The sequence below is a fragment of the Microtus oregoni genome, unplaced genomic scaffold (assembly GCF_018167655.1).
Source record: "Microtus oregoni isolate MIOR12 unplaced genomic scaffold, Mior012 000003F_ref0000135, whole genome shotgun sequence".
Classification (NCBI taxonomy): domain Eukaryota; kingdom Metazoa; phylum Chordata; class Mammalia; order Rodentia; family Cricetidae; genus Microtus; species Microtus oregoni.
In genome coordinates, this window is record NW_024543062.1 from 22,124,211 (window position 1) to 22,149,032 (window position 24,822).

General features: G+C 52.9%; 1 protein-coding gene across 4 annotated transcripts in view; it reads left to right on the forward strand.

Annotated features, from left to right (window-relative positions):
* Positions 1 to 24,822, forward strand: part of Cux2 (cut like homeobox 2) — a 176,691-nt gene that overhangs the window by 130,048 nt on the left and 21,821 nt on the right. For all 4 annotated transcript variants that reach the window (XM_041648037.1, XM_041648034.1, XM_041648033.1 and 1 more), the window contains exons 4-9: positions 6,856 to 6,934; positions 17,994 to 18,128; positions 19,448 to 19,568; positions 20,837 to 20,913; positions 21,894 to 21,960; positions 23,101 to 23,149. In XM_041648037.1, coding sequence (XP_041503971.1) covers positions 6,856 to 6,934; positions 17,994 to 18,128; positions 19,448 to 19,568; positions 20,837 to 20,913; positions 21,894 to 21,960; positions 23,101 to 23,149 — 528 coding nt within the window. The remainder of the gene's footprint in view (positions 1 to 6,855; positions 6,935 to 17,993; positions 18,129 to 19,447; positions 19,569 to 20,836; positions 20,914 to 21,893; positions 21,961 to 23,100; positions 23,150 to 24,822) is intronic.

Genomic DNA, 24,822 nt, shown 5'->3' on the forward strand with positions numbered 1-24,822 from the left:
GCCACAGAAGCAAGGGGGGTTGTTCTTTGACTATTCTGATTGACTTATTCGAAAGGGCTATTACCAATAATTGACTGGAGAGCTGTTGCCAGATCAGATGAGGTAAGAGGTCATTTTGACCCCGTTTCCCAGGGGACCGAACCAAAACATACGTATATGGTAATTGTTCAGGAACTGAGTACGTGCGAGTGTAGCTGTTAGGTTCTTGGTTCCCAGGGGAGGAGGGGAAGCACTATGGCACGGAGGCTGAGAGGACTCAGATTAGTCAGAAATGGCTTCAGGATTGTCTTAAAGTCTTTCAGTTGGGGTTTAGGTCTCAGTAGCTCAGACCTGACTCCAAAGCCCACTTTCTTCCCAGCCTTTCCTTGAATCATCACACTTGTATTAAGCACCAGCTGCATGCATGCCCTGTGCTTGCTCCTGGCCTCAGAGCCAGTCACCCTTCCACCTCATCAGGACTTGGCTTCCAGAGTCATCTGGGGGCCCAGAGGGACGGGTGGGCAGGGCCTGGCTTTCTGGGTGGGGCCTGCAGGATTAGAAGGCTTGCTGCCCCTGCCTCAGGGAAGTAGCTTGGGTGTGTGAGGCAACCAGCAAAACAAGGCAGGGACCGTGTGCAGGGCTACCTACCAGAGGTCAAAGTGAATCTGGCAGGTGCGCCGGGCCTGGGTCAGAGGCACTTCAGCTCCGGCCGTCTGAACAGACGGCCCAGATGGTTCCAGGTGGCCGCTGTCGATGGAAGCGTGGGCCCCGGGTGGCCAGATCCTCCAGCTCCCTGGAGAAGCTGGCAATTTGGCACTCTTGTGGTTTCCAAGCCTGGCTCCCTCTCTACGCACATATTTGCATACTGCGGTCCTTTCTGGGGTGCCATTTACATACCGCAGTCAAATGTGCAAATCAGGAGTGTCTGGCTTGATGGCTTCTGACAGCTCCAATATTTTTTAAACACTGGAGTGTCCAAAAAAATAGGATTGCAGGGCGGCTCCAGCCTACCCTTCATGGCCTTCTCAGCTGTCACGTGCCGCATGGTCGCATTTGAGCGGGGCACACGCTTGTCCACGCTAGGGCCTGGCCTTGGGGGGATAAGGATAGCAATGCCACTGCTCACAGCAAGGGCTTGGGCTGTGGGGCCACCTCTGCCCCTTGTTGGGTGGCTTGTCGCTGCTTGCTTCCCGGCTCTCTGAATCCTAGTTCTCACTGTTGTTAACATGGGGACTCTGGTCCAGGTTAAGGAGGTCCACGTGACAAGGTCTTAGCAATTCTTCTAATGCATGACAGAATCTTGAGATGTGGTGAGGTGTGGTCTTTTAGTTGTACACTTTTTTTTTTTTTTTTAATCAGAGCAGTTTGAGGTTGAAAGAGAATTAGAACTGGGACTTCCAAACTTCCACATGTCCCACCACTCACTGGAAGCTTTCGCGGCAGTTGCCACGCTGATGACCCTCCTCCCCCCCCCCCCCCTGCGTTACGTGGCACTGTGTGGCCCTCTTGTGGGTTATGGCAGGCGCGTGACAGCAGGAAAGCCTGTCTCACTCTGCTGAAGGACAGACTTGGTAGAGGTAAGCTGGCCATGGTTCTAGCATACCTGACATGGAAGCCACCATCACCCACCTAGGTTGCTAGGGGGTTCACACAAATTCCAGCCCCCGTTCCCTGTCACACAACTAATTCTGTGTCCAAAGTCACTCGCTGCCTTAGTCCTCCTGTGATACTTGAAGCCACTGTCTCAGCCTCTCTGGACCTCTCTCTCACTCATGGCTGCCCCACGGAGCCTTTGGAGGCTGTTTGTGCTCTATAAAATTGCAAGGTATTATGATTATCATTCTATCCAGAGAAATGATGTTCACCGAGGACAGAGGTCTAGCCCGAGGCTGAGAAAGAAGATAACCCAGAACTTGGTGCAATTGTTTGTGAAATCACCCTCTTGGGGTGCAAGGTCACACGCCAAGTGGTCACTTAAGCTGTTAGGTGGCAGGGCCAGGAGGCCTGTGCCACTGAGTCACGTTCACCCAACCAGGGCACCCAAACAGGGCGAGAGGTCTTGGATGCCTCTCAGCATCCTAGACAAGGACTTCTGCTCTAACCTTGGTCACACCCTAGCACGGCAGGAGGCCATCCCACCCTCCTATCTAGACACAGCCTTGCGGAATTCCCCGGCTCCTTCCTGCCAAGAGCCGGTTTCTTTCTTTCCTTCGTTTTCTTTTTTTTCTCTTTTTTCTCTCTTTTTTTTTATTACCCCCAAAGCAAAATTTATTTGTCAGGTACTAAAGGAAGCCTCCTGTCCCTTTTATGCCGGCAGCCCTCAGCAGAGGAGTGAAATCGTGTATTTCGCTGCTAAAAAAAGCTCCGGCTTATACAATTTTAACAATAGAAAACTGATCTTTGCGCTCCAATGCGTGGAGGCTTGGAGGAAAACCGGCAGCATTCAGGTGGCTGGTGCATTGCAAATGAGCGGTTCGCCTTTGTTTTGAGTGACAGGCAATTTAAATGCAGTATTATTTGGAGTCCAGGGAATTTTTTTCCACCCCAGAATGGGGGTTGGGGAATGCAAAAAGGTGGGAGGAACAAGAAGGGCTGAGGAACTCTGCATTCCCCCCCCTGCAGGAGTTGAAAAGTCCAACTTGAGCTATTTAGTTAGGAAATCAGGAGTTCGCGGTTAGAGTAATTGGTAATTATACTCTCGCTAATAGTGGCCATAGCCTGGCCTGCTGAGCCACGTAGGGGTGCATCTTGCTGGGTCCCCAGAGCCGGGCATAAACATATTGGGGGCCACACTGTGTTCCCTGGAAAGTGTTCTTAGTGCCTACAGTTGAAAACATGGCCCTCTGATTTATTTTTTTTATTTATTTATTTTAATATTTATTATGTGTACAGCATTCCTTCCATGTGTGCCTGCAAGCCAGAAGGGGGCACCTCTGATTTATTTTTAACCTGCCTAATAGATGTGGTAATAAAACTCCCCGTGGTTCCTCCCACCCCAGCCGAAGTCCCCCTCTGGCCTTGCAACAGGCCTGGGGACAGTGACACAAGGTGGGCAGGGTAGTGAAGAGTGCAGAGACAAGTGCTGTCTGCCTGCCTGGGTGGTGGGAATTAACACCCAAATCAGAAAGGTCAGTGGTTAGAACACTGGGCATGGAAGTGTGAGCAGCCGAGTTCAAATCTCTAGCGCCCACGTAAAACCCAGATGGGGTAGCATAGACTGCAGGAACCCCCAACAGGCAAGAGCCACATAGCAACAGGCCCTTCCTCCCCTGGATTCACTGCCAGGGTCCTGTCGGGTTCCTGCAGAGCAGGCCTTGTAAGCGCTGTGCAGTGTGTGCTATTGGTGTTTCTAATAGGGCGTGTGGCTGGCCACAACTGTCTCCGTGTTGTCATGTGACCTCCAGATTGCTGCTGTCACAGCCCAGTCTAGATACTTTACTTCCACCCTTCCTTGTGACCAGGCATAGCCACAAGCAGAACACAGCCCTTCTCCAGCTAAGCTCCCGGGTCAAGGCCTGTGGGTTAAAGGGCCACTTCTAAGTGGTCAGTGGTACATGGACGGTGGTGAGTGTATTGGACATTATAGGAAGACAGTCACAGAGATAGAGACACCACCACAAACTGGCCAGCACCATGATGGGAAAGGAGAGCGTGGCTGAGGCTGGGGTAACTGTGAAGGATTCAGCCGGCCCTTTTGCCCCCACACCTGCTTTTATAACTCATGGGAACATCCTCACCCTCCTACAAACCCCAGCCAGGACCGTGTTCAGCTCGGACAACTGGGAACCAGGGTGTCTGGATATATATAATATGTATATATTCTTCATATTGGATGGGTGATGAAGTGTTGCTTCTGTTGCTTCCATGAGCTGTGTCAACTGCACTACAGCTTCTAGCCTCAAGCAGCTGCAGGACCCTGGGGACACAGCAACATCCAGAGGGGTCAAAATGACCACCACCATCCCTACCAACCAACCACCCAACCTGGGACTCTTGCCTTCTCAGGGACAAAGGGCATCTGTTTGCTTGCCTACATGGTCAGACAATGGTGGAGGCAACTTGGTAACTTGCCATGTCTTTGAAGGTGGATGTTCACAAGCAAGAGCATGTGGTTGGCCTCAACATTTTACTGTCATTGCCGTCCTCTTGGGGACACTCCCAAACTCACTGCTCCCCAACACTCCCAACATGCGTGGCATTTCACCGCCTCCCTGCTGTGGCTCCCTTTTGCTTGGAATAGTCTGTCTTGGGAGGAGGGCAAGCCACCTGTGCTGGGTGATGACGTTTTCCCACACTTCCTGCCTTGTCCCTTCCCCAGCACCCTTCCCTTCTCAGGGAGAGGCGGGGATTCGCCAAGTCCCACCACCAAACTGGGTCAGCCTTCCCCCACTTCCACCCTCCGCCAGTCCCCCACCCCAGCCCATGCTTTTCCTTCCAACACTTAGTGGTTGTAATTAACAAATCATCTAGGGAATTGCCTGGAGGTCCGTCCCCACTGGTTTAGGACTATTCTTAGTCCTCCGTACTGCGTATCTCAGGGACTCTTGGAAGGCTGGTTGAGTGGATCAAAGACCGTCTCACCCTGGAAGGTCAGAGAGCAGAGTCTCTTCTCAGGAGAACAATGCGGTGAAGCTCCCGTAGTTACTGGCCTTTTAAGTCCACGTTTGACACTGACCGTGGGTTTCTCTCCACTTCTCTAACGTAACTCCCCCTATTCCACAAGGCCTCTGTGGACCATCTCTGTCGGCTAGAAACCTAATGATCACAGGCAGAGTCTGACCCTTTCTGGGAACCACGTTGTTAAATGGCATAAAGGGACCTCGCGTCATCGCAGCGGAGTGTAGCTCAATTTTTAAAATGGTGGTGAGCTATGCTGTCCTTTTTTTATGCAGAGTCTTTGAAATCCTGTACGTATTTCATATGCGCTCTATGTTTTGATTTGGACTTCCCGTGGTTCAAGGGGTCCAGAGTCACACATGGCTTTGGCAACCATATTGGGCAGCATGGCAGCCATATTGGGCAGTGTGAACCTCTATATTGAATGTGTTTTTCAGACTGTTTTTCCCTTGGTGCACTGGTATGCATAGGTTTTCTCTTAGGTTGTTTTTGTGACACACCAGAGAAACGAACACAATCAAGAACTCAGAACTGGCAGAGTCAGGGCGGAAATTGGTCACACTTGGTGGTAAACGTATCTGTGAGGCCTCAGGCATGCCAGGACCCTTTGAGGGAGTTGTGTTATTAGCTTCCCCGTCTTTGTGAGTGAGGAAATGGGGGCATGAGTTCTTGAGTGAATGTATGTTCAGTTAGCCCATGCTAGAACTGGGGTTTGAAACTCTGGTATCCTCCTCTCTGGACAGGTTGTCTCAGAAATGGCCTCCACCACTGGGAAGCAAAAGAGCCCTGACATCATTTGGGTGGGGAATAGGGTTGGTGCTGCACACTCAGTTTGTTTATCTGGTAAAAGGCACTGATGGGGGGGCTGGAGAGATGGCTCAGAGGTTAAAAGCATTGGCTGTTCTTCCAGAGTTCCTGAGTTCAATTCCCAGCAACCACATGGTGGCTCACAACCATCTGTAATGAGATCTAGTGCCCTCTTCTGGCCTGCAAACATATGTACATTGTATACATAATAAATAAATAAATCTTTAAAAAAAGGCACTGATGGGCTAGGAGGGGTGGGGCTCAGCTGGTGAAGAGCATGCTTGAAGGTCTGGGTTCATCGCAAGCGCTGCACAAACTAAGCGAACCATGCACTCCTGTAGCCTTAGTGCTCGGGAGGCTGGGAAGGATGACCAAGGTTCAGCCTGGACTACATAAGACCCTGCTCTGCCTCCCTCTGAGAAAAATGCTTATGTTGGGCACCAACTTTGAGCCAGAAAGAGCTCTGAGGGCTGTGTTTAAGGGAAGGCCTCACACTCCCTCGCTGAGAGTTATGGGAAGTGAAGACAGTCCACACTCCCACCCGCCACACAGGGAGGTGGCACTGGGAGGGACACGTGTGGTACCTGCAGCATGAGGCCCACTGCCGCCCACTGTAACCCAGCCAGTCAGGGCCCTCTAGATGTGGGCTTGCTGTCCGTGCCTCCCAGCACTGACCTCAGAATGGAAGGCCCAGGACTCTGCATTGCAACTGGCCAGCAAGAGCTAGGATCAGGGCCACCGGACTTCACTGTCCGAAGTGGGGAAACGAGAGGGTCCTGAGTCCAGAAGTTCCACAGCTGTTGGCCCCAAGGTCACCCAACCACATGCTGTAGGTGACACTCATCTTCCACAGTTTCATCGACAGAACGAGAACATGAGTAAGCAGAGGATGGGGCGAGCTTAGCTCCTCACCACTCGGTTGACTGTTGTATTCAGCCAGTCAGGAAGCATTTATTGAGCAACATCAGTATACCAGGAACTTTGGTATCATCAACCCTGTTACTCTCTAATGCTGGTTGGAGCTGTCAGTGTCTTCTAAGAACTCGCAATTGCACAGTGTTTGCCGAGCGTGTCCCCCTTTCTCCCAAAGCGGGTTGGGTTTGAACTCGACAGCACTGCCCTCGAGTAAAGATTACTAGCCAATGTATGAATAACCTATTGTTGCCTTTCCCTATGTTTAGATCTTTCGGGCTGGTTAGAAAGGGAGTTCCGTTATGATTTTGCCCCCACCCCCACCCCTGGGCTCAGAGAAAGGCAGCCACACAGCCTGGGCAAAGCGCACCTGGGCTGTGAGCTCAGAGTCCTTAATATGGGAGACTCTGGGAATATGGGAGCCTCAACTTGTAACCGCCAACCCCCCCATTTATCCCCCCCACCTTTCACAGGAAGGTATTGGTCCCCTTGCAGGTTCAGGGCCATGGCTACACATGACACTTTCTCTTCTTCCCAAAGGTGGTGGCCCTGAGTAAGAGGAGTCAGGAAGCAGAGGCGGCGCTCCTGAGTGTTTATAAGCAATTAATTGAAGCGCCAGGTAAGAAGCTCTTGGACTCCGTAATTGAATAATTACCATTGAGGAGCACCGTGAGCGGTGACACGGATACCACAGTTGCTTCCTGGCGCTGGGGTCTGGGGACAGGCCTGGACCCAGGGAGAGGTCAGGCCCTCTGGCAGCTGGGGCCGGGGGTGGGGGTGGTGCAGGTGAAGGTGGTGGTGGTGGTGTGTGTGTGAGAGAGAGAGAGACAGAGAGATGGAGAGAGAGAGACTTAATCAGCCTGGTATGACGTGTCTTCATGGCTCCTTCCTGATTTCTGCCTTGCAAGTTGGAGGGCAGCTTTGACATGATGCCTGCCTGGGTCTTCTCATCCAGGGTCGCAGGTGACTCAGCCAGCAGGGGACGATAGAGGGATAATGCCACCTTTCCAACAGCCAACCTCAGAATCTCAGTACTGAGGGGAATTCCCCTTCCAGACAACATGGACAAAGCAGGGAAGGATCTGCTGACCTGCTCACAGTGGTTAGGGCCAACCCCTGCCCCGTGTCTGTCAGAAATGTGCTCCACCAGACGGCTGTACCCGTGTCTGCTATGGCAGTGTGTGATAACGCTCTAAGGAAACATCTAGAACAGGCATCTAGATTCACTGTGAGACTGCAGGGGCCAGGGAAGGGGTACGGGCTTTCCTTCCGGGTGAAGAAGATTCTAGAACTTGAGGGAGGCAAGGCAAAGGTGCTCTGTAGGTGAACTGTGTGCTACTGGAGGGTTTCCTTAAACAATAAACCCCCAGCGAGACGAGTGTCACCTGAGATGAACACAGCAGTCTTCTGCTGCTGCAAGTCTCCGTGTCCGAAGTCCTGGCAGTACTCTGCTTGCGATGCTGGCCTTGGTCCGGCTGTGGGTCTTAGCATGGTGACCCTTTTGGGGATGTTTGGCTTAAAGTACACGATTCCTTGTCACTTTCCCATGTGTTGGCTCACATCGCCGCTCACACAGCAGATGTCAGGGCCACAAGGTCACCACCCCAATAGACTGCCTTGCTAAGCTTGTGGGGGGCACCAGCCATTCTGACACTTGGGGTATCCTGACTCAGGTCAGACATGAGGCTTCAAGTTGGGCGTGGTAGTTTACATCTGTGACTCCAGCGCTCAGAAGGCTGAGGCTAGCCTGGGCTACACAGTGAGACTGTCTCAACAACAAAGTGAAGGAGTTCGGGAGGTGGCTCAGTTGGCACAACGCTTGCCTGGGTCTCATCTCTAGCACCACGTGACATCCTGGGTGTGGTGGTGAATGCTGGCAATCCAGAGCCAGACTGATTCCGGGGGTTCAGGGACAGGCAGCCTCTAGCCTACTTGAGGAGCTCCAGGACACTGAGGCCTGTCTCAAAAAACAAAGCAGGACACCTGAGGCTGACTTCTGACCTCCACCTGGCACACATATGCATGCACACTCAGGCAGACATGCAAGTATACCCACACACGTGTGCATGCATGTAAGAGGAAACCATATTTCACTTCTCGGATTCACCATGGGACTCTCATCTTTCAGAACCCCAGGCTGTTTTAACTCAGTTATGGGCTCAGCCAAGAGCCACATGAGCCCCTGAGACTGGTGTGGAACCTTCCAAAAAAATCCTCAGAGGTCATGGGGAGGCTGGGGAGCCCAGCACTGACCCCATGCCTTCCCAGGTATCCTCCTGTGAAGAAGGGGGAGGGATGGGGTGCGATATCCCAGCTGTCACCCAGTTAGAAAACAAGGCGCCTTAACGGATGGAGATGCGCCACACAAACAGCCCCTTTAGGGGCACTAATTCATTTTCGAGACATTTAAGAATAACACAATGTTTTAATGATTTCTTCAGGGAATCGAGAAGACGTATTTTTGTGCTCATTAAATGTTATCCACAGACACGAGAAGCAAATGTCAGATGTGGAGGTTTGGGGAGACTCTGAGCATGCAGGCACACACACTCACACTTGCACATTCTTCTCACCCCTACGCAGCCGGGATGCACCGACTCCCCATTGGTCTATGTCTTGACAGGCAAATTATTTGTCGCAGTTACCCCCACCCAAGTCCTGATTCAACATTTCCGTCTGAATGACTGGCTGCTGCCAGCACGAGCCCTTGGCAGGCAGCGAGACGCGGGCTGATTGCTCAGCAACTATTTTGATAAGTGCGCAGTCCGTGTATCTGTAATTACGGAAGAAAACCGTAAATCTTTTGGATATTGTTCGCACAGATGTGGCACGAAGTGAGAAAAAAAAAACCAGTAAAATGTGTTAAAAGCGTAATTAATGTCATTGTTGTGAGGGAAGACTTGATTTAAACTCCTTGGCTTCAAGCGTGCCGTGTTGATAGCTGATGTCTTCACTGTGCACAAGCCAAGTCGTGGGGGGACCCGGCCCAGCCTCGGCAGGAGAACCTGGGGACCCAGTGGCTAGAACACAGGGAAAAGAAAAGGGGAACAGGAGGAGGAGAGAGCCAGGGAGGCCAGGGGGACATGTGGACACACAACTGAGCCTACTGCAAGACAGGTGAGTGGCCCAAACGGCTTCTTATATTTTCTTTGGGTTTCTAAAACTCGGGTGCAAGACGTGAGACTTCCTTGCTGGCGTGCCTTTCTCTGCAGTGTCCTTTGGGGTGAGATTGCTTGGGAAAGAGAGAAGGAAGGTTTTTCGGCTGCAGTGTACATAATCAGGACTCTGTCCTCAGTGTGTTGAGCTACATGGCCTTAACCTGGAGCCTCACCCTCTCTGGTCTCTATGTCTTTAAAAAAAGAGGTCACAGAACCTTCTGGTTGGTTGGCATGAGGGTTTGATGCTTCATGTGTGAGGTGATTTTAAGGAACATCCCATAGCCTGTGGACATCAGGGTCCAAGGGTTGCAAGTGTCTGCTGTGGATCACATGGGGCTATCACCTGTCTAGGACCCTGGGGACACCGTGTGGGTGACGCTATTGGTCTGTGCAACAGGGAGCTACTTGGCCAGGTTTCAGGGTTTTTAATGTGTCTTCCCAAGCCTAAAAAAAAAGAAGAAAGCAAGTAGCACACATAGCTCTCTCAGACAACAGCAAGTAAAAGGAAGGCAATCAAGGAACCATTTGTCACCTAACTGTGTCGCCCCATGTGAACCTCTACAGAGGCCCTCCGGGTCCCCTTCCCCAGCCTCGGCTGTGGTTCTGTCTCCTATGTAGCTGTTCTTGGGTGTCCCGAGCCCCTTCCCACACTGCCCATGTGCCGAGGGCTCAGTGCTGTTGTGCTGGGTTTCTCTGGATGAGAAGAACAGAATGTACAAAGAAAAGTCCATGTCCGGATCATAAACCCTGTGGTCAGAACAGAAGAGGCTGCTTCTCCTTGTTGGTCTGCACAGCTCCTCTGTATTTACTCTGTGTCCTTAAACATTCTATTTTGCAAATGGACCATTTGTGTCATTCCCTTGTGCGTATTGGGACTTTAGGATTGTTGTCGTGTAGATGCTCTTTGCATATTAGGGATGGGATGTTGGTACTGGTAGACATACTTGGCACTTTCTCTCCTAAACTGATTTTTGCTTTTTAACTTTGTTCATAATCTTTCTTATATACGGTACCTAGCAGATGTGCAAACCACGATTTCTAGAAAGTAGAGAATCTTACCAAATCTTTCTTTTTTTAAAAATATATTTATTTATTTATTATGTATACAATGTTCTGTCTGTGTGTATGTCTGCAGGCCGGAAGAGGGCACCAGACCTCATTCCAGATGGTTGTGAGCCACCATGTGGTTGCTGGGAATTGAACTCAGGACCTTTGGAAGAGCAGGCAATGCTCTTAACCACTGAGCCATCTCTCCAGCCCCCAAATCTTTCTTTTTGTGTCCTATTTTCAAACACTTTTTCGCCTGAAGGTTGGAAGGGGTTTTTGAGTATTTTTGTGATCTTCTAAAATTTTAAATCTGAACTGTACGAAATATATTTTTGATGGAAGCAGGAAGTAAAATAGTTTTGAGATTTGTCCCAAATGCCTAATTCTAGCGCCATCTAGTGATGGCCGTGGCTAAGAGGTTTTAGTATAATCGGGAATAGTGGTGCCCACTGTTGCTCCTGCTATCACCCCCTCTCCCTCCCTCCCACCCTCCCTTCCTATCCCCTATGCTTGTGTCTCCAGGGAGTCATAAGAACACAGAGAAACACTTCATTTGCGTTCGAATGGAAGACAGAGGTGCCATCTTGCCAGGACATTTCTAGGGTGCTGTTTCAGGGTGCTGCCTGCATGACAGGCATTATGCTAGACCCTCAAAGGCACACACACACACTCATACACCCCCTTCAAGGTAGGCTCAGAGAGGTCAGTTCTGTTAATAGAGGTCACACAGCAGAGAAGAACTGGAATCTAAGACCGGCAGTTTCTGGTGTCCACCCTCGCTGCTGAATTCATTCGTAAATCGAAGGACTTGGGAGATTCGGGGGGAAAAGGGGTCACTGTGGAAGGGGCTTTACTGCCAGTCCTTTGGGGGGCTGGACCAGGAGGCTAGGGAGACTCTTGCTGGAAACCAGCTGCTCTCACTAGCAGAGCCCCAGCGTCTCCTGTGTGATCCCCCAGTGCTAAAGGTAGAAAAGAGCTACAAATGCGGGGGCGGGAGGGAGGACAGCAGAGGAAGAAGGGGGCTCCGCTCTACAGTGATGGGCCAGGCCCCCTCTGCCGTTCTGTGTCTCCCTCCATGCGTGCCTCCTCCTCAGCCTGTTTCCCCGACACATAAAATGTAGACAGTGGTACCCCTTTTATGGGGCTGTGGCTCCTACACCACTGTTTTGGCAAGTATTGAGCGCCTGCTGTTTGCCAGAGGCGCGGTGTTGAGTGAGATGGACCCCTTCCTGCCCTCCTAGGATGTCTGTGCACGTCACACATGGAGCCATGTTTGCACTGTGACATGTTTTGTGACCGGGGGACTTTGAGAAACTGTTTCCCTTTCTGGGCTGCTGTTTTCCTCTGGACAGATGAGCTCATTTCCCGCTACCTTAGAAGTATTGAACGGGATGGCATTTCAGGTGCCTAACTTGTCGTAGCTGCTCAGCTAACAGTGGCTTCTGCTGTCATTGAAAATACCCAGTGCCAGGGAGGGGGACCCTCAAGGCCCTCCCCTCCCCCATTTCCAGAGGCCTCTGAGCCGGTCAGCTCAGACCACTGTGGGGAGAAAGGAGCAGGTAGGGTAGGCCCATGGCTGTTGTAGAGGGAGAGAGCTGTAACCCATCTGCTGAGGAAAAGTTAGGACTCTGTGCCACCCACGCAGGCACCGCCCGAGCCCAGATGGGAGCAGGCTACTGCCTGGGCTCGAGCTTGGAGGGGCGCACGCATACTTCTGCATATATGTTTCTAAGCAGCCTTGTGGCCAGCCTTCTGGCTTCAGCATCCCCAAAATTCCTCTGCGTGCCACTTTGGGGTGGATGCAGAAGGAGGGAAGGACCAGACATCTTTCCCTGTGTCTCCAGCCCCTGACTCCCACCATGAACACCAGGAGGCATAAGACAGGCTTCCTCACACAAGAATGCTCCGCCCCTTTTATTAGCCACCCAACTCTCACCTGTCCCTGTCCACATCTGGGCCACCCTCACCCCTTTTAGAAGTCCAGTCAGTTTAACTTATCCACGACCTTGCTTGTTCATATACTTTGGATTTGAGGGTTCCCAGCTTTTGCTTTTGAGGTATCTAGGTTGGATCAAAAAGCTCCTGTGTCCCCAGGACTGCAGCCCCACCCTCTGCACACGGGCCCTAGCTGCAGGAGCCACTGGGCGAGGCAATGCCCTTAGCCTGGTGTCCCAGGGAACTAAACCAGGCAGAAGGAAGTGGAGGGGACTGTCGTGGTGCTAGTGGCCTCTCTGAGCCCCACGGCCTCATCTGTGACTGTGAACTGTAGTCTTGTTGTTGAGGAACCACTGAGGCCTTGTTACTGGGATGGTGACTCAAGAGGATAGGGGAGTGGAGAGCACCCCTTCCGCAGCCTGACCGACCTGGACTGTTTCTCCAGATATATCCTGTTGACTAGATCATCACCATGCTGCCTCTCCTCAGTGTCTCCCCCAGCAGGTCTCACCTGCCCAGCCCACCCCACGAGTCCATTCTCGATGACATAGGCCTCATCTTTCTCTTGGTCCTCTGTCCCGTCTGAGTGGTGACTGCAGAGACCAGGTCTCTCCTCTCCTTCGATGCTCCCATAGTACCCAGCAGGCCCTGGCAGTGCATGGCAGGAGGGAGAACCATGCCTGGCATTTAGTGCGGGCTCAACAGCCATGAGCTTGTGGCTACTGCTGCAACAGGCTTGTGCCCCACAGCTCTGCAGGTCAGAAGTCAAGGCCTGCCTCCCAGGACTGCGCCCTGCAGGCGTAGGGAGGACCCCCTCTGCCTTCCCCAGCTTGGACAGTACGATGGGCAGTTGGAAAGTGGTCATGGTGCCTCTGTCAGAGCTCCATGCAGGGCCCCAGGCGACCACCTCCAGCTTCCTCTTCCTCCACACTTCTCAGACGACCCACATTTATTGGCTATGCGCCATGTGACTGGCCAGCGCCGGACCCCAGGGATGAGGGAGACAACATGGAAGCCAGGGGCCAGTCCCGTCAAGGGCTTTTCTTCCCTTGTTCAGTCTGTGACCACACACAGCTAGCAGTGAGCCCACCCCCACCCTGCCCCCTTCCCCCCCCCCCCCCCCCCCCCCCCCCGGGAAACCTGGCTGACTGTCTCCCCTCCTGCCGCTGTCACCACCCACAGCTACTGGGACCAGTGTGAGTGGCCTCCCATCTTGTTCCCCCTTCAGCCACATTGTACATAGTGTGTGTGAGTCTTCCCACTGCCCTTGGACTCAGCCACAGGAGTGTTGGCCTGTTGTACCCTGAGTTACCACAGTGTTCGGTACAATCCCTGTACTGACCGGCTCTGGGTGCACACCCCCACATACCTGTGCCCGACTTTCAACTCTGAGTTACCTGATCCCCAGGGAGGACTGGATTTTTAGAGGTTGCAAGTTCAGGGTGAGGGCGGAAGCACCACCTCCTGCACAGTGTCCACCTGAGAGCTTGGCCCGTGCACCTGGTCCCTTGCAGAGGGGGTAAGTGTGACAGCCTTGAATGTTTTCAGTCCCTGCTGGGAGCAGTTTGGCTCTTGTGGCCTTGAGGGAACTCAGTGGGGGAGCCGGGCACTGTTCCCCCTCCCCCTCTCCTCTCAGGTGCTCTGTTGCAGAAGGGACATACAATAATCTCACTAACGGGAACCATGACAGTGCAGTGACTGGACCAGAGGTCTGCACTGTCTGGGGCTCCATGAGCTGACTGTCCTTTGCTGACCCCAGGTAGTATGTCCCCTTCCTATCTCCAGCTGCCTACAGGGAAACTGAGGCCCAAGGGACCCTAAACCACTTTCCATGGCAATATCATAGCTAAGATTTTGCCTTGAGTTCGTGGCTCCCCTAATCACAGGCCCTAGAAGTGACCAAGCAAGAGGGTGGCAGGCTCCCTGGGGAGCTCTAGGGTTTCTCCATATCCACACCAGCTGGAAGACTGGGGATCTCAGCCTGCCCTGGTCCACTGTGGGGGGATCCCTTCCCCCATTGCCTTACTCAGGGGTGGTACTTCATGCCTCAGTTTCTCCATCTGTACAACAGAGATACATTGCTTACCTCCCAACGTGGCTGAAAGAACTCCGTTACAGCACTGGGTTGGGATTAAGTGGCAAATGAAGCAAGCCATCCTGTCTCCAGGGGAGCCTTCTGTGTGGTCTCAGGAGTTCCCAGAGTGGAGTTATCTCAGAGCCAGGAGACTTGGATCCATTTCTCCCAGGAACCCATGACAGCATGTGGGGTCACCCTCTACCTCCAGACTCCACAGACCGTAGCTGTAGGCTGGCTGGCCCCAGGACACCTGAGCTCCCGTGAGCAGCCAGCGCCTTGCCTTGCTCAACTCCCACACTCCTGCTCTTTAGACTTCGGTCAGCGGTCAGCACAGAGTCACATGGCCCGCGGGGCCAGGGCTGTTCCCAGCCTCAGTCACACCATTTCTCCCTCCCTGTCTTTTATCCATTTGAGTAGGTTGTGCAGAGGTTCAAACCCATAGCCTTGCGCCCACTAGGCAAGCGCTCTACTGCTGAGCCACATCTCCAGCCCCCCACCCCCACCCCATAGCCAAGGTCTTATGTAACCCAGGCTGGCCTTGAACAGGGTGTTATGCAGCCCAGGCTGGCCTCATCCTCCTGCTTCCATCTCCAGCGTGCTAGGATTAGAGGTGTGTGCCATCACTCTTGATTTATGAGGAGTCAGTGTTGAAACCCTGGGCTCCATGCACACGAGGCCAGCATTAAACCAGCCAAGCCACAGCCCCAGGCTTCCATTTACTAAGTCACCCTGGTGGACCTTGAACTTGCAATCCTCCTGCCGTGGCCTCCAGAGAGGTTGAGCTGACAAGCCTCATCACCAGGTCGCCAGCTCTCTGTCTTCTTTTGAATCTTCCTTCAGTGCCTCCTGGGAAGAAATCCCCAGCCCATATCCCTTCCACCTCTCCTATGTGGAGGCCAGATTCCCAGGGTGGGATACACACATCAGCCAGGAACTCAGGGAGAGCCAAGGGCTGCCCCTGGTCTCTGCGAACAGCAGGTGACAGACACCTTTCCCGCCCTGGCATGCTCCTTTGGCCTGCCTTCTGGGCCTCTGGGCCCCCATCTGAAACTTTCCCTTCGCGTGGCCTCTTTTGCCTCTGTGCTCCATGTTTATCTAACTTCCCTGACCCCTGCAAACGCCCGGCGCCTTTTTTCTTCCTTCCTCAAAAACCAGGCCACAATAGAAAGCAATTCCTTGAACTTATTAAAAAATCTAGACTTGTAAATTAATTTGTTCGTGTTGTACAAAGGCAGTGCAGATGGGCTCGTTAGCATGCACACAACAAATAATTAGAGATGAATTTTTAGCCGGCCTGCCTAATGCGCTTGCTGGGTTAATTATGTCAATGTATAATTACACCAGCCGGGGGAGGCATAATGGCACACCCCGCTGAGCAGGCCGGGCCTAATGACAGGCGTGGGGGGGGGGGTGCTGACAGAGGAGAGCCACTGCCAAGTCCCTCACACCTGCTCACCTCAGTGCACGCGTCGTCCAGCCTTCCGCCACCCCAACAAACAGGAGATAAAGACTAAAACAAGGAGCCACATCGTTCGGGCCAGACCCGAAGGCGTCCCCAGGCAGGCATGGTGCCAGGCTTCAGCCAGGGTCAGTGAGAAGGAGGAAGCAAATGGTTGTGACTCCAGTGTGGACCAAGGGATAGCAGACGTGGACTTAGAGAGGAGCGAGACTGTGGTGGGACCTTTGAAGGGGACACAGGGTCAGGATGGACTCAATGTGGATGTCTTCCTAGAAAAGGTGGCATTTGAGCTGTGGGGACGGGGGAGCATGTTCTTGCTGGCACTCCTGTGCATAGCCTCTGAGGTGAGGGCTGGGGCATCATGAAGAAGGAATAGTTGGGGTTTTTGTGTCTGATGAGGTCTTGGGGGCTGTGTTGAGCCTTCTGGGTGTTGCCACCTATGGTGAGGCACAGAAGGGGACAGCTGCTTGTCAAAGCTGCACAACAACCCTGAGAATGGAGTGTGTGGGTCAATGGGAAAGGGACTCGGGATGAGAAGGAACTCGGGCCTCAGGTACCGTGGTCCAGGACACATCCATGAGCCTTGCATGCACCTGCTGAGGCCGTAATTGCACACGCTGGGTCCGGCCACATTCGTAAGCTCCCACCAGAGACCCTGACCCCAATGTCACATCACCTGACTCCCCGAGCCTCGGTTGTTGTTGTTTTCATATGACAATGGGTTGAATCCAAGCCAGCCACAGGGGTGCACTGAGAACTGTGGTTGCCATTTTCTGTGCTGGGATCTGTCCCCTGCAAGGTGTCTCTCCCCTTGACCTCTCGAGTGCATTGAGTGTGATGGCAAGGCTTACATCCTGGAGTGGGTTTTCTTCCTCTTAATTGGTGTGTGTCACAGCCCATGGTGTGTCCACCCAGGGGTGAGAGAGAGCTTTACTGGAAATAGGCAGTGAGGGGTTCCAGGAGCAGTGGAAGAGCCACAGAACTGATGGTCATTTGACTGCAAGGGACTGGAAAGGTGGGATCCAGGTCCCCCCAAGTCAGAGCGTCCTTGCTCAGCGTGGTCCCCTCGCAGTTTCGCTGTCTCATGTAGTCACTGTGTATATGTGGCGACAAGCGGGGGTGGGGTTGTGAGTCCGACCAAAATAGCTGAAGTCAGTTACATGCTCACTGAGACACCATGCAGGGGAGAGGAAGCTCCCAAAACGTACAAGTATCCTGAAAGACTTGGAGGGGGCTCCTAACCTTAGAAATGCATGACAACATGCGGGCATGGTGCTAAAGAAGGAACTAAGAATGTTACATTCTATCCACAGGCAGCAGGCAGAGAATAATATAGGGCCCGCAGCTGGGTACGGTGTCATGTACCTTTAATCCCAGCACTTGTGAGGCAGAGGCAGGTGAATCTCTGTGAGCTTGAGGCCAGCCCGGTTTACAGAGTTAAGTTCCAGGACAACCAGAGATACATAGAGATGCCCCATCTCAAAACAAAACAAAAATAAATAATAAATAAATTAAAAGGTTGGGCCTGGCATAGGCTTTTGAAACCTCAAAGCCACACCCACTGACAAACCTCAGCGTGGCTTCACATCCTAATCCTTCCCAAATACTTCCCATAACTGGGAGCCAAGCACTTAAACATATAAGCCTATGAGGGCCATTCTCATTCAAACCAGCACTTGCAGGGACCCAAGTTTGTTTTCCAGCACCCTTGTAAGGTGGCTCACAACCACCTGTAACTCCAACTCCAGGGCATCTGACACCTCAGGCCACTCACACTCATGTGCACTTGCCCCCTACACACACACACACACACACACACACACACACACACACAATTTTAAAGTGTTTTGAATCTTTAAATAAAAAAAAAGACGTTATCTCTATACTCCATAGCCGTCAGAGTGACTCCACGTGGTTCTTACATACTTTCCCCCGGTTTTCTGTGGAAGGCCACCTTGATCCCCTGACCCCCACCTTCCCCCTTCTCTCTCTCTCCTTGCAGACGCTGTTCCTTCGTTTGAGGTGGCGCAGACTCTGGACGACAGACTGCAGCGCCCCAGCTTTGACCCCAGCGGGCAGTGCCTACAAGACCTGCACATCTTGTGGAAGAGGTGCCCAGAGCCACCCAGCATCAGAGGTACCCACGATGCCACCATGGGATCATGGTGGGACAAACCTGGATGTTGGAGTTTCAGCCAAGCCTGGGTCGTGGGACTGGAGCTGGGCTTCACTGCCTCCGGTGACCGTGGGTTATGGTCGCAGGGCTCTCGGGTCCTAACACCTTGTACACATGGCATCCAGTCAGAGCAGTGCTGACCGCCATGCCTGAACATTCCAGACCTCAGGAGACTGAGACCAAAGGCCAGCCTGAGCTACGCAGACCCTGTCTCAAAAAAACACAAAACAAAACAAAACAAAAAAAAACTTGTATAAACTGACAACATGATCACTCCATGGCATGGTTAAGTGGAAGGTTTTGTATTATAGATATGAGAGAGAACAGCCAGAGGCATCTGGAAGGGTCCAGAGCAGGGAGGAGTAGTGGACTGAACACGGCCAGCAGACTGGACCTGCCGTGAGGGAAGCAGGGGCAGAGCACAGGGAGAGCAAGACAGCTAGAGGGGGAGGGAGGAAGAGAGGGAAGGAGGGGGAGAGAGAGAAAGAGGGGGGAGGAAGGGAGAAGAGGGAGGGAACAAGAGTACAGGCAAGAGAAAGCATAGCTGGAGGAGGGGAGTGCAGGGTAGAGAGGAGGAGGAGGTGAGAGGGCTGGGGTGCAGGCTGTGAAGAATGTAACAGGTACTTGTGCGTTGGTGTGCTAACAGGCACCACAGATAGCTGTTTGTCCCTTCTGCCAGTGATAAGGGAGATGGCTCCTTTTGGTCAGAAGGGGCCCCTAAGTGTGCTGTCTGAGGCTGGAACTTTGGGGATTTGTCTTTGTGTCTTAGCCAGGGTCACTATTACTGTGACATAACCATAAGCGGTTTGGAAAGGAAAGGGTTTATCTGGCTTACACTGCTCCTCACTGAGGGAAGTCAGGACAGGAACTAAAGCAGGGCAGGAACCTGGAGGCAGGAGCTGATGCAGAGGCCATGGAGGGTGCTGCTTACTGGCTTGCTCCCCATGGTCAGCTTTTTTATAGAACCCAGGACCACCAGCCCAAGGATAACCCCACCCACCATGGAGATTGGCCCCTCCCCCATTGATCACTAATTAAGAAAATGCCCTACTGGCCTGTCTACAACCCTATGTGATGGAAGTATTTTCTCAATTGAGGCTCCCTATTCTTCTCAGATGACTGTAGCCGGTGTCATGCTGACATAAAAACCAGTCAGCACGCTTTGTGAGCATGCCAGCCCAGAAGCCAGTGAGGGGCTGATCCCAAGGGTCCGTGTGGCCTGTGGGAAACGTCTGTGACTGCATCTCAGTGATGAGTGTGGTCCTCCCTGTCTTCCACAGAGCAGAACGAGGGGACGTGTCCTACTGGGCACACGCCAGCCAACGGCAGCCACCTGCCAGGTCCCCAGCATACCCTCCTGACAGACACCTTGCTGCAGAAGGATGAGGCCGAGAGACAGAAGTGAGGAGGGAGGGAGGGAAGGACGGAGAGAGGGATGGGGAGGGAGGGCCACCAGGAAGCACATGTGGGGCAGTCAAGGGCAGGTGGGAGATGGGAAAGGGTGAGGACCCTGAGGCCGACCGTGGGACTCTTACCTCATCACTCTTAGGCCTCAGTTACCCTGTCTGAGGAATGGGCTGGTCTGGATACATTCATTAGTCTAACCCAGAGGGGTGGATATATATACTTCTGAGCTAGTCAAGAGGAAGAAATAAAGACAAGCCATGTCGATAAAACAGTAAAGAAAAATCCAGCAAGAGGGAGGACATAAGATGGGATGGTCTTTCCAGGGTCCCAGGAGGGCATGGTGGGGAAGGGGGGTCAGTCAGTGAGACTTCTGCAGGGTAGATGGGAAGGGTGTGACAGGCCCAGGAAGCAGCCTGTTTGAAGGATCTGAGGTAGGAGCCTGGAGCAGCAATGGCTGAGCGGGGAAGGCTCGTTCCCAGTTAGGAGCGTCAGCCCCAGCTCTGTGTGTATCACTCTTCCCCAACTCACTGCCAGCACACTCGCTGCTGCTCCACCTGAGAGAGGCCTCAGTGGGCTGGCTGAACATCCAAGCTCCTGCCACAGGCAGCAGAATGACCCCATGGAACAGGAATAAAACCAGGAAGGCCGCAGACTGACATTGCAGGTCCCATGACACCCACTGTGGTGGAGCCCATCAAGAGCTCTGCTTTATAGATAAGCATAGACAGGGTTACCTGTCCCAAGGCTGCTTCCAGATTGCCACACAGAGGCTCATACTAATTGTAAATGCTCAATCAATAGCTCAGGCTTGTTACTAACTAGCTCTTACATTTTAAGTTAACCTATTCCTTATTTATGCTCTGCCACATGGCAGGACCTTTATCAGCATGGCATGTTTATCTCCTGCTCCCTGTGCATCTGGCTGGTGACTCCTGACTCCGCCCTTCCTCATCCCATCATTCCCAGTTTGGCTTTCCCACCTAACTTTATTCTGTTCAGCTATTGACCAGTCAGCTTGTTTATTAAACCAATCATAGCAATATACATTCATACAGTATAAAGGAATATTCCCCAGCAGACGACACACTGAGGCCCAGGGCGTCAGTGTCAGCCACAGGGGACTGTAGCAGCGGAGCAGACTGTGGGAGCGGTAGATATATCAGGTCTGGATTCCTCATAAAGTGCAGAGAGTGGGGAGGGCGTAGCTCAGGGTGGGACCAGGTCGGTCCCTGCAACCAGCATGAGCAGTCCTGTCTCTGCAGGGGCCTCCAAGAAGTCCACGTCACCTTGGCAGCCAGGCTGGGGGAGGCAGAGGAGAAAATCAAGGTGTTACATTCAGGTATGACCCCCGGCTCAGGTGGCAGCCCTCAAACTAGGTGGCTGGAAACAGTGTGCGGGTCAAGCCATAAACTTGGGGAGATGGGTTGGGTGAGCCCCCCAAGATGGAAAGGAAGCCAGAAATAGGGTGTAGAGAACAACTCGTTCAGCAGGGGCTAGCCCAAAGCCGCAAGCTTGGATGGAACCAAACGGGTGATTCTTTGACAGCACTGAGCCCTGGAGGCAGTGGCAGAGATGGTGTGGGGGGCACCTGGTGGAACCAGGTTTCCAGGAAGGTGGCTACTGCCCTGGGCCACGAGGCAGGATCTGGTGGCCCAGTAAGTAACCTACCCTTTAAATTTTTCCATGTAACTGGCAGGCAGCTGAGGCAGGAGGATTAAGGCTAGCCTGAGCTACACAGTGAAATACTGTCCCTAAACACCAAAACAAAGGGAAAAAAGAAAAAACAAACAAACAAAACCACTGAATTTTTCTAGAAATCTCTCGGTGTCAGTCACAAACTGAAGCTCCTGGCTTTTCTGGCAAGGCTGGCCTCCGGGTGGGTCTAGTGGCCCCACCCAGGCCTGCAGTGCAGGGCAGGGGACAGCCCCACTAAGTCACTGCTCCCTGCCCCTCTCAGGCTATAACACAGTGGTCCTCAGCCTTCCTAATGCTGCGGGCCCTTTAATACAGTTCCTCATGCTGTGGTGACCCCAACCACAACTTTATTCTCATTGTACCTCATAGCTGTAACTGTGCTACTGTAATGAATCTTAATGTAATTATCTTATACGTGACCTCGTGAAAGGGCATCCGCGACCCAAAAGGGGTCATGATCCACAGGTTGGGAACCCACTGCTCTAAAAGGCCCTCATCTGTCCCAGACGGGAGGGTTTCCCCCCTGCCAGCTATTCAATCCCTTTCCACCCAAACTGCCTTCCAGCGTGTATGGGGGTGGGGGCTGGCCAGTGCTGCTCCTCACCGGGTCTTCACCCCTCCCAGCGCTAAAGGCCACACAGACGGAGCTACTGGAGCTGAGGAGGAAATACGATGAGGAGGCTGCGGCCAAGTAAGTGAGCTGGGGATGCCTTCTCCCTCTGTACACACCACACACGCGCGCACACGCGCGCGCGCACACACACACACACACACACACACACACGCACACGCACACATACACGCATGCGCACACATGCACACACGCACACACATACGCACGCACACATACACACACATACGCACGCACACACGCACACACACAGGCAACCTCTTTCTGACTCTCCACTCTCTGAGCGGTGCTGTCCCTCATTCCCAGGCATGCACCCAATCCATCTTCCCATACCACTCACACACCACAGGCACAACACCCTTGGACCCACCTGAATGAGGCTACTGGGCACCCTCACCCCCGACCCTAACCCCTGACCCATGGAGGCCAAGTGACAGCATTGCAGTGACTCAGAGTGGAAGCCCTTCTTCAGGTTTAAGACATCACTCAGTCCATAAGCATCGAGTGCCTACTGCTTATATGGTGCTGTGCCTCTGAGACCCGGGGGGAACCATGAACTCCTGCCCTGACACGGACAGTAACAGCCACGAGGCTGCCCCACTTTAGTGAGAGCCCACACAGACAGTAACAGCCACGAGACGTCCATTCATAGTTACTGTTGAGCACTTGCTGTGTGCAGGCGCTGTGCTGAGCTTGTGATCGCTGTCTCCAAGGGAAGGGAGACAGAGGCATTGAAGGCAGGTGTGGCCCAGGCAGGCAGCCCAGTGCACCTTGAGCAGTCGGGACAGCCGGTGCAGGGAAAGCCTAGAGCATGTGTACACACAGGTGTGACCAGCAGTGTCCCCCAGATCCCAGAGTCCCACCCAGCTAGGCAGACCTGTCCTGGGCCCTCAGTGTGGAAGAAGTGGTACCATTGTGTGGAGGAGCTGACTCTTAGGGGGAAGGGCGCTCAGTAGAGGTACAGTGGGGGGCAGCACTGGTGGTGGCTCCCCAGAGATGGGGGCCCTGAGGGTGGTGGGGGCTGGGCTGCCTTCAAGAGAAGTTTTGAGGCACAGTCCCCGGTTCCCAGCAGTCAGGATTCTTTTCCACTCTGCCTGTTTTTGTCTCTGGTGGGGAGTGTGGAGCACAGCCTCCATGGCCCACACTGAGGTACAGTGGAGGCTGCAAGCCAGTCTCAGGGCCCCTTTCCTTTGTGTCTAGGGCAGACGAGGTCGGCCTGATCATGACGAACCTGGAGAAAGCCAACCAGGTAAGCAGAAAGCCCCCCCCCCCGAAGCTTCCAGTGGATGGGGATGGGGGCAGGACTGAGGGAGAAGCGCTGGTTGGGAGGTGTGTGGGCCCCAGCTCTCTGGCCTTGCCAGGCTCCCTGAAATGCCACAGCTGAGGCCTAACCAGGACAGGACTACAAACTCCTCATCCATGGACATCCCCATGGTGAGCAGGCTGGCCAGTCCTGTGCCAGGACACATGGCAGTTATCCTCGGGTCACTACAGGAGGCCCTGTGGCAGGGGACACCTTGGGCACCTTGGAGCTGGCTTTCAAAGCTTGCTGGGAGGCCAGTCCCTGTGGGCACAGTGCAGACTCCTGACACCTTTTGAGCCTCAGCTCTTGCCACCATGGGATCAGTGTCCCCCAAGAGGCAGGGCCAGGGCAGTGGTGACAGTGGCTTTCCTGAGCTCAGCTCCTGTGGTTGGTTGCTTGGACTTTCTGTTTGGTTTGAGGCAGGATCTGCTGTGTCTCAGGCTGGCCTTGAACTGCCAGAGTAGCTGACAATGACCTTTAACTCCTGCTCCTCCTGCTAGGATTACAGGTGTGTGCCGCCACGTTACATTTCCTATAACCTGTGCTGGGGATTGGAGCCTGCGGCTTCACGCGTGCTGAGCAAGCCCTACCAACTGAGCCACATCTTAGGAGGCTTCCTGTGTTTTTTTTGTTTGTTTGTTTTTTGTTTGTTTGTTTTGATTTTTCGAGACAGCGTTTCTCTGTAGCTTTTTTTTTTGGTTCCTGTCCTGGAACTAGCTGTTGTAGACCAGGCTGGCCTTGAACTCACAGAGATCCGTCTGCCTCTGCCTCGCGAGTGCTGGGATTAAAGGCGTGCGCCACCACCGCCCGGCTTCCTGTGTGTTTTTAATAATAATTAAAGGATCCCTATTTTTAGTATTTATATTTATAGTATTTTTAGTGGATTTTCTTGTTGTTTTTCCAGTGTTTTGAGGCAGGGTTTCTCTGTGAAGCCCTGGCTGTCCTGGAACTCACTCTGTTCAAATTCAGAGATCCCTCTGCCTCTGCCTCCTGAGTGCTGGGATTAAAGGCTTGTACTACCACAGCTTGTTTTTTATTTGTTTGTTTGTTTCTTTTTGTTGTTGTTGTTGTTTTCTGAGACAGGGTCTCATTGTAGCCCTGGCTGGCATGGAAGTTATTATGAAGACCAGGCAAGCCTTGAACTCACGAGAGCTGCCTGTCTCTGGGTCTAAAAGCACCACCATGCCCAGCCTATTTTATACTTTTAATTAGCTCATTCACTCACATGGTTCAAAATTTAAAAAAAAAAAAAGATAACTCAGCAGATCCTGGGGCAGTGCCCCTCTCCCCAGCAGCCTGCTGACCAGTTTCTGGGCGCTTCTTCCAGAGATGCCACCCATTCACAAGTGAACACGTAGACGCTCATGAGCCCACATGCTCCATATGCCTCCGGTGGAGTCTGCCCTGTGCCCACTGGCATGCACTCATCTAACCCAGAGGCAGCAGGCTTTGCTTCAAACACCGGGAAATAAATATTTTAGCTCCTTCAGCCATAGTTTGTGTCACAGAGAGGCAACTTCGTCATTGCAGCAGGAAAGCTTGGACATTGTGTCCATGAGTGAGCATGCCTGTGTGCCAATAAAGCTTTATTTGTAAGAACAGGCAGTGGCTTATAGATT